Raw genomic sequence first — 9662 nt, 5'->3', positions numbered from 1 at the left:
ATTTTACATTAAATGGATTAATATTATATGGCATGGAGGAATTTTAAATACCCTATCGCCATGAATTTTTAATAGTTATGTGCTCTAATTTAATGTTGCAAGGCAATTGCTTTTCTTAAGAGAAGCCCCCCTCCAGCCCCCCTCCTCCACACACTTCTCCGCATTCAAGTTTGGATCTGATTATTATCTGCTAAATACCCTGGGTGTCAAGAAATATGACGGGTGGGGGTGGGGTGGGTGAAAGAATCCTAGAGATAGGAAAATGCCCTGAATGGAACTGGAAGCTGCTGTCTTCTTCAGGGACTTGCTGGTGAAGTGATAATTAAGCAGCCTGAAGAATAAATGTTGCGCGGAGACGGGGGGGGGGGAGAGATAACAATCGGCCATTGCTTCTTCTCGGCCTCGGGGCGAGATCACGAGCAGAGCAGCGCCTGTCACTATGCAAGGCTGTGGCGAGGGCTCCGCGAGCCGCTGGGGAAAGCGAGATCCCGGCAGGCGAGGAGCGAGAGCGAATTCCATTCGCATTCCCGCAGTTCTTCGGAAGGAACTTCTTTCCCCCTCCCTCCCTCCTTCTCTCTCTCTCTCTCTCTCTCTCAATCTCTCCTCCCTCGGGTTCAACAGCCTCCCTTTTCGCCGAGACCCTACACAGCGTTTGACAGAATGGAGCCGCTCGCCATTGGCTGGCGCGGCGTTCCGTAGAGAAAACTGCCGCTGCCGATTGGCTAAAGCGCGGCGCTCAATACTCGTGCCTCACTTCTTTCTCTTTTTTACATACACATCGCCCCTCCCTTACTCTTGTGTGTCTCTCCCACCCCCTCGCTCTTTTCTCTCGCTCGCTCTTTTCTCTCCTTTTCCTTGGGCCCGGGCAGCGCGCGCCCCGCCCAGCCTCTAGCCCGCGCTAGATATATATACGGCGGCGTTGCAAACTGGGCTGAGCAGAGCCGGGTTGGGACTGGAGTGGCGGCAGAAGGGAAGGAGGGGAAGTAAGCAGCCCGCTAGGTATACAGTATAGATATAGATTTATATTGCTTGGGTAGGTGGCGGCTGGAATTTATCCATTTTTATTTTTCATTTTTACACGGTTTTCTCCCGCTGCTTCCTGTTTTTCTCCCTCCCCCTCGTCGCGCACCCCGTTTGCAAAACCCGGACTCTCCGTTGTTTTGATTTGCCCACCGCTGGCTGCATCGCCTCTTGTCTTGCTTTCACTGCGGGTGGGAGCTGCTTGGCCGGGGCGCCCGAAGGCTCTGCCCGCCCGCCTGCGTTTCTTTTGCACCATGAAAGCGGTGAGTCCCGTGCGACACCCCAGCAGGAAGGCGCTGGCGGGCTGCTGTTGCGGAGGAGGTGGAGGCGGCGGCGACCTGGCGCTGCGTTGCCTGGCCGAGCACGGCTGCTACAAGGGGAGCCCGTCTCCGGGCGAGGAGCCGGCGGCGCTGTGCCTCCAGTGCGATATGAATGACTGTTACAGCCGCCTCCGGAAGCTGGTGCCCACCATCCCGCCCAACAAGCGGGTCAGCAAAGTGGAGATCTTGCAGCATGTCATCGACTACATCCTCGACCTGCAGCTGGCCCTCGAGACGCACCCGGCGCTGCTCCGGCAACAGCAGCAGCAGCCGCCGCTGCCGCCTCCCCCGCTGCACCCGGCCAGCTACCCGGCAGGGCCTCCCAGGACCCCGCTCACGCCGCTCAACAGCGACCCGGTAAGAGCCGCGGCGGCGGCGGGCAGAGAAGCCGGGCGCTGCTCGCAGCTCCGACGGGCCGGGGAGGGAGAGGCGCGCCGGGTTGGGCAGCGGCAGGAGCGCACACGCGCCGCTCAACTCCGCCGGGGCGCTCGGAGGCGGGACGCGTGCGCCCCCAGAGCGGGATGGATGGATGGATAAACGGGTGGCCGTGGCCCTCCTGCTTATTATGGAGCGAGAACCTGCCCCTCTTTCTCCCCCCCCCCGTAGAGCCCCGAGGTCGCGATCCACCGACCCTCGAAAGCTCGGGAGTGCTTTCATGTGAAGGGTCCGTTTCGGGGCCCCGTTAAGCGATTGGGTGCAAGATCGGGTCCCGACACTGCGATCCACCAGACAATGAAGTCGGGGCGTGGGGATCTTTGGAGCGACCCCCATCCTCAAAGCTTCCCCTTTCCCTCCTTATCTGATTTAGGTAGAGTGTGCGCCTGCCGGACAGGGACAATTGTTCTTCCTGTATTTTGTACAGCATCTAGCATACGGTGGCAGCCTGCATTCTTGCAGAATACTAGCATCGGATCGGGTGCCGACCTCTGCAGGAGGGAAGCTCGTCAAATCCCGACAATATGGGTTAATTGGCTTGTGGGTTGCAAATTGCACGTGAAATTGGGTTGCCTGTGTCTTGGTGCGAGTGCCAATATAGACACATAACTGCACACTTAACAGAGTGCAAGATGCAATTTGCACATGTATTCCTATGTGTACACATACAGACTGTATTGTTATTTGGTAGCTATACATATGCACTACATAGCCTTTCTGTTACAGCTGGTGTGCAGCAAAGTGGATCTAGCCTTTGCATGTTTCCAGGCACATAATTCACTTAACGTGCCACTTGTATATGCCTCATATGCAACCTACTTCCATTTCTTGGAATGGGCTTTATTTCCCCATCTCACATGGGAGGTCTTCTTATGGAGCCAGTGTGGATACAGATGCATATCGGCACACATCTGCCTCACAGTGCTGAGCTGGGTCTCACAGAACGGGCTGGACACAGCTTTGGAAGAGAGCTGAGATACCTACTGCACCCACTAGTTGTGGTGTTTATGACTAGAGGTGGCTTGGGGTCAGTGCACTTAGGACTAGACCATTAAAAATACAAAGCACTCCAGATGGGTAGGAATATTAATTGTTTCAATTAATATTATGTGAGACTAGACTACCATCATCTTTCCCTATGATCTACCATCCCCTGCAGTGAAGATCTACTCAAAGAAAGAATCGTGCTCCAGTTGTTCAGTTAACAAACTTACACCTCTTGTCGAATCTCTGGGTTTTGCAATGAATGATGCCCTTCCTTGCTTGCACAGGGGAAGCACATGACCCTCAGCTGCAACTGGGGTTCCTGTGGGTCTGCAAAGCAAGAGGCTGTCAGTTTGGCAGCATGCAACCTGTCACTAGTTGCTAGACCAGGAAGGGATCCATAGAGAGCTTGCAGTTTCCTCTGCCCCTTTGTGAGGTTGTCCTGCTTCCCTTTATTGTGGGGCTTCTCCGTCTTCTAGAGAGCCACGCAAGGAAGGTTGCCGATTGCTAAGCTTGTTGTTTGTGCTAACTCTAACGCCGCACTCCTGTTCTCTCGTTACTGTGCAGGCTGGGGCTGTTAATAAGCCAGGGGACAGTATTCTGTGCCGCTGAACTGCACTTGCAAGGTGAGTATCCTCTTTTAAGATTTGGTGTGTCATCAGAGCTGGGGTCAGGGTCCTTTGCCATGCATGTTGGTTTCCATCTAAGGCTGCAATTCTAGGTACACTTACCTGGAACCAAGTCTCGTTGAATTCCCTAGGCCTTCAAAGTAAATATAGTTAGGATCAGGTTGCAATTCTTGCTCAACAATTAGGCACTCCAGTCTCAGGCACACTTACTGGATGGAAACTGAGTACAATTGGAACCGTAGGACATGAGTACCTGTTAGACGTATTTACACTTCGTATGCTAGGCTGCAATTCGCCAGCTAATTCAGGCAGATTTAAGATTTAAACCAATGTAATCCAGTCAATTCAATTGTTCAGTTGTTCTGGCTTAATGATTTTGTGACTCAGGTTCAAACGTACACTTATTTTCTGTTTAATTCTACACATTTACCTTACAGGGGCAGGTCAATATGTATACACTTATTTATTTACTATATATATAGGATTGTGGCAGGTTAAGTAAAATCAACCTTTTCAATAAATTCCAGACAGTGTAAATTAGATAAAACAGCTGGGGGAAACAATGCACTTTCTCATATTCCTTTAAGGAAGAGGAGTGTTGCATTTTGTCTACATCTTCAGGCTTTTAACTGGTTCACAGATCAGGCCGTCTCCTTGGCATGTTCCTTAGGAGTTCTGTCCCTTCCCATAAAAGCAATGAATAATACATTCATGGAAATGTTGGTTGTCTTAAAGGAATTCTTTGACAGTCAGGCTGTGATCTGCACACCCACTTGCTGGGAAGCAAGTCCCATTTAACTCCATGCGACTTGCTGCCAAGTAAACATGCCTAGGACGGGGCGCAGTGTTTTCTTGCCCCTCTGCCCGATCTGCAGCAACAAGAGATGGGAGGAAGGACGAGGAGGAGGAGGGAAACTCCTTCTTTCTTTTTCTCTTCCTCTCTCCTCCGGAGAGCTTCTAGCTTGGACCTGCAGCTGTGTGTTCCCCTGCTTGGCCTAGCCTGGGAGCTGCGGTTGTTGTTTGACCTGGTTTGTTTTGGGTTGTTGATCAAGCATGTCTTCTGTTTTGTTGGTGGCGCCAGTCAGTCTGGAGCAGAATGGTTCACACCCCCACTCTATTCATTCCTCTTCCACAGGTGTGCAGCAGGCAGATCCTGAGCCAGAGACGCAGAAAGAAAGACACATTAGAGAGGGAGGGGAAAAAAGAAAGAAAGAAATGTCAGCCACTGGGCAGAAGGAAAAATAATAATAAATCAACTACTCCAGAATTCTTTCCATACTTCCTTTAGAAAAAAGAGAAAGAGAGAAAAAAAAATTCACAACTTTGCACGTTCATAGCATTTTACACACATGTCTCTTAACTCTTTTGTTTTAGATCAGATGTGAATTGTACACTTGTCTGGGAGGGAGGGGGTTTAAATCTTCAGCATACGTAAGTGTGGCCCTTCTGTTGATAGAAGACCAAGGGCAAATCAGAGTTTAGAAGTATAACTTTAATGCGCTGAGCAGCTGAAAACTGAAGCTTTACTAATCTACCAGAGGCGTTGTAGATAACTTTTGTTTTGACATCTATTGTTTAAAATAGATGATTTTATTGTTTCCTCAGGGACTTTCTTCTCCCTGCAGGAGTGTTACATATTGTATAGATTTAAAAAAAAAAAAGAGTGACATTTCATACTATGTATATAGAGAGAGGTTCTATAAGTGTGAGAAAAGTATATGCTTTAATAGACCTACTGTAATTATAAAATATTTTTAATTAAATATTTTTTTGTAAATATTATAAAGCTGTGTATGTTTTTTTTTAAATCTGTGGGAAGATTTCTTTAGGAAAACTGTTTCTGGCTTAAGTGCAGAACTGCTGATGATGAAAATATGTTGGATGTCGGGGGGGGTCTCTTCCTTTCCTCCCCCCCACCCCCTTTAGATTCAGAAACCACAGCTGTAGGTAGAGTTGGTCCTGCATGAATGCATGAGATGTCTAACCACAAATAAACTTGTTGAGTCCATACAGATGTGTTTTTCTTTAATTTGAATTTAAAAAGATGTTTGTATCATACGGTTTTGAAGCTACATTTTTGTCTGTTAGGCACAGGGGGTGGTGGTTTATATTACAGTGTATGCGAAACAGCGTTGAGATGTAAGGGTTTTGTTTGTTACGAACTGAGGTGACTACTTTTTTCAATATGGGTACAGTGCTGAGGAATAATAATGAGCATTTATAAAATTCTTTTGTTGCCTAAACAGAAATAGGAATCACAAAACACGGAACACTTTTTTAACACCAAGAGGGATGCTGCCCCAGAATTTCAGCCCTGTGGCATATTGCTTTGGAAAAACAGTGAAAAATATTTTCTGCTTATAACCAAAGGGCAAACTATCAACAAATGTACAGTTGCTGTTTCTTTCGTCCAAAGACTATTGATACTGAAACTTGGGGGGGGGGGGTAGGGGTGTGACAAGAGGGAACATTTCAATCTGATTACTGGTGTAAATCAATTTCAAAGAACTTAGACCAAAAAATAAAAATCAGATGACTGTATCAAGATTATTTTTCTAATATACAGCAGCATTCATTTCATTACAGCTCTGTTACATCTGAAAATCCTGTTTAGTCTCTTGTTATGTGTAACTTCTACATGTAAACATTAAACTAGATTGACGTGCCCTTGTGCTGTGCTTGGTTTCTTTCTTCAGTACTTGCAGAACTGCTTATTATCTGCTCCACTTTCCTTAAAACGTGGTGCTTAATGGTTAATCTTATAGCAACAGTTTGTATAGCCCATGTTCCACCTTCTGTCCAGCCTCTGAGAAAGGTACACATTTTGTGGGATCATCAGTATTCCACACACCAGTGAGGTAGGATTTTCACAGAGTGGGTGAATTAAGTAGGATTTAATTGGGTGCTTTGTAAATAGTTAGCCAACTGTGTGTAGCATGGTCTGCTTGATTTATTTTTTTTAAAAAAGTGGGCGGATTTGTTTCAGATTTTTAAAAGTGTCAAAGTACTTTGGCCTGAGGATCTTTTTTATTCTGTAAAATACTTATGTGCATACTAAAATAATTTATCTACTGACAAATGTGGTAAAAGGTCACTGTTTTCTTAATCAAAATGCCTAGTATTTGCAATGAACTTAGCCAAAACACTAGCTTACAGTTGCAGATATGCTGCACCTAACACTATATATTTTTCTTACTGTAAATACTGTAAATCCATTAAATGAATGGTCTTTACATTCATGTAACAGCCTAGACACCTGAGTTTTTTGTTGCCCCAGCGTGAATTTGTTTGAAAGGAGTTTTAATGAACAACAATAGCAGCTGTTTTATAAAGCAACTGTTCATAGAAATGAAGAAATTCAAACGAATGAGGATTTCTTTATGGAGCATATTAAAAGGCTACTTAGAAGGATTGATAATTCGCTGTTGCATTGTGACATCTCAGAAGGAAAATATATCAAGCAGGTAGGTCAGCTCTCTGCTGGGGATTACCAAAATTGTTCTCAGGCTTCAGTTTAGTTAAGGTTAAAGAACACTTACATCCACATGTGTACATGGAAAAGGTACTATTTTTGTGCAGAACAAGAGAGGGAAATAATCAAAGACGTGCTTGAGTTGCTGTTTGCAGCTATTACTGTGTCTCATTCTAAGGGCAAGAGAAAAAGGCAGTTTGGAGGTTTGGATGGGCTTGCAGTTGCCCTTGCATTTCATTTACATGCTGCAATACCTGCTTCATCTCAGAAGTCACTTGAGCCTTTTTCACAAGTGACACTAAGAACACCTTTGAGAACATTTCCAGGGTGGATGTTAATGCAGTGCAGTGAGCAAAATAAAGCACATCCATGCCACTTAGATCCTCTCAATCAATTCGCATAGCGGGTGTGAGAGATGCAAAAGCCAATCCAAATGTGTCTTTTCAACGCGACCTTGCTCCAGCCAAACCTCAAAACTATTTTCATCCTCATTAGCTTGAATAATAATGATAAAAGGCTCCTCCCAAAGTGGTCCATCGCTGTCGTCTGTGCTGCTGACTGCTCAGTTCGATGGTTATTCCTTGCATAGTGACATTGAGAAGCAAGTACATCCTTGTAAGTGGAATAAATGTTTGGTTTACGCTGTAAAAGCAGTGCTAGCTGGCCAGTTAAATCCGGAGTTTCAGTTGCACTGTCAACAAGCAGTTAAACCTGCGCAGGCGGCTGGAACTTGCAGAAATGAGCCAACCTTGAAATGAGAATAGGACTGACAATAGGATTCACCGGAATAGTTTCAAAGCGCCGTTCCAGTTTCTTACAAGCTACTTTTGCTGTTCCACAGAATAACCCAATTATTCAGTAAACTCTTCCAAATAATTGACTGGATGCTCATTGTCTACTTATACAAAACTAAATAACCTGATCATTGCTGGAAATATTAAACATCACTGACAGGCCGTTTAGTATCCAAAGTTCATAATAATGATTGACAAAAGACATCACCATGTAAGGCAAAATAGGAAAGATCTGTTACATACAGTGGTTGCAATCTACGGCTTCATTTCCAGGCTTCTCTTACCAGTTTAATGACGGCACCAACACTCACGACTGGAGAAACTAGGTTGAGCTGCTGTGACGTTTTTATAACGCTTAAGTGCTTTTCCTCTTCACAGACACCGCTGTCTAGGTATGTGGAAGTAAGTTCTGCAGCTGTAAATGCAACTTACACAACGAGAGCCTTTCCGGATGAGGCCAAAGGCTCATTTTCTCCCAGTAGCCAACCAGATGCTTATGGAAAACGTGGGACCTTAGTGTAAGAGCACAGTCCACTTTTGCGATTCCCAGAAATTGCTATTCAGAAGCAAACTGCTTAGCTCCAAATGTACATAGGATTTTTAGGCGGAGGGAGGTACTTGGGATGGGGAAGCTTGCATATTTGATATACTTTTAGGCAAACTTAACAGCAGGGCAAGAAACGTCTGTACTAGTGCAGTTTCCCCCAATAGGGGGAGTATTGTGCAACATCTCTTACCAACTTGTCTCCTGCGTGTTCTCCGCTCCTACAGGATGCCAAGGAGAGTGGTTGCTATTGCCTAATGTAGGAGAAGCCAAGCAAATAAGTGCAATAAGATAAACACAGTACTGCACCCTGCCCTGTCATGGCTGCCACCTGATAGTAGGATTGCTGACTGGAGGAGGCTGGGAAAGAGTGTGGATAATCCCTGTTTATTGCTCTGTCCGCATTGATTCCTAAATATCTGTACAGCATCTGTGCAGCCATGGAGCATCTCGGTGCAGATGTTAGCCCAATGCTGTTTATGTGAGTCTCACTTTGGGCAGGTCATTGGATCAATACCTGCACCACACCTACAATACGTTGATGCTTTTTATCTTTGTGATATATGAGTTGACAAAGATGTCTCTGGATTCCACAGTGGGAAGAAAGCATGCGAGATGTGAAAGAAAAAAGCTACGCATCTGTAAACAAAGTAAAAACCACCAAGTTCAGTGAAGCCCCCTGCAAGGTGCGCATAAGATTGCAGCCTTGGCTTAATAACTAGGTGGCAGTTTGCAGAGGGTTGCTAAAGCAGAACCCCATTACCGTATACTTTTTATTTCTCGGGGGAAAAATTCCTGCGGAACCATAGACAAGGAGAGCAGATCTGTCTCTTTGTATTTTTAGCTGATGTTTTGTTCACCGAATGCCAATGATTAATGGACTAATACTGACTGTGTGTAATGAAAAGTAACAGCAAGGTTGTGGGTTTTGCAGTCTCTACATGATGATAAAGGCAACGAAATTGGTGTCAAAATGTAGGAACTGCTACTAACGCTTTCCTTGTCAGAAGTTATTCAGGTATGAGATGTTTTGCAGGTAAGCACAGAGTAACAGAGAATAAACTGGATATACCCCCTGGTTACCACAGGGGTTACTGTACACCAATGCTCCATTAATTAACATATATAGTATTTCTGAAAAGAAGAAAAATACTCTGCAAATATAGCATTTTTATGCTTCTGATGTTTTAAGTGTATTTGTACCAGCAAAAGAATTTACACACTGGTTTTAGTTGCAATGCCATGTCACAAGCTGCACTGTACGTCCCAATATTTAAATTAATTCTAAATCACTCCTCTGGTTCTCAAGCTTTTATTACAGTTATGTGCAATTTGTAAAATTTAATTAATAGTACAATAAAATTCGTTTCTCAAAAATGGAACATGTTTCCAAATACAAAATGTGTACCTGGAGATATACTCTAAAATGCAATGAAACAACATGAAGTCCTGATATGTTCGCTT

The 9662-nt window shown here is 45.1% G+C and overlaps 1 protein-coding gene across 2 annotated transcripts; it reads left to right on the top strand.

The window, feature by feature from the left end:
• Positions 1 to 796: 796 nt before the first annotated feature.
• Positions 797 to 6054, top strand: ID4 (inhibitor of DNA binding 4). 2 transcript variants are annotated; one of them, XM_083518364.1, is made up of 3 exons: positions 797 to 1697; positions 3327 to 3385; positions 5635 to 6054. In XM_083518364.1, the coding sequence occupies exons 1-2, from the start codon at positions 1275 to 1277 to the stop codon at positions 3369 to 3371; spliced, it is 468 nt and encodes a 155-aa protein (XP_083374490.1). In that variant the 5' UTR covers positions 797 to 1274; the 3' UTR covers positions 3372 to 3385; positions 5635 to 6054. The 2 variants fall into 2 exon arrangements, with proteins under 2 accessions (XP_083374490.1, XP_083374489.1); XM_083518363.1 differs by lacking the exon at positions 5635 to 6054 and adding an exon at positions 4524 to 5396 and having other exon boundaries at positions 799 to 1697.
• The last annotated feature ends 3608 nt before the right edge of the window (positions 6055 to 9662 follow it).

The sequence above is a fragment of the Podarcis liolepis genome (genome assembly GCF_965112155.1).
Source record: "Podarcis liolepis genome assembly, chromosome: 8".
Classification (NCBI taxonomy): Eukaryota; Metazoa; Chordata; class Lepidosauria; order Squamata; family Lacertidae; genus Podarcis; species Podarcis liolepis.
The sequence above is the reverse complement of the archived record's forward strand: the minus strand, read 5'-3'. Positions and strand labels throughout refer to the sequence as shown.

Excerpts from the sequence above, each read along its gene's own strand:
- ID4 (XM_083518364.1), top strand. The coding sequence starts at position 1,275 with ATGAAAGCGGTGAGTCCCGTGCGACACCCCAGCAGGAAGGCGCTGGCG. Across the intron at positions 1,698-3,326 it reads CGCCGCTCAACAGCGACCCG|GCTGGGGCTGTTAATAAGCC; the intron begins GTAAGAGCCGCG and ends GTTACTGTGCAG.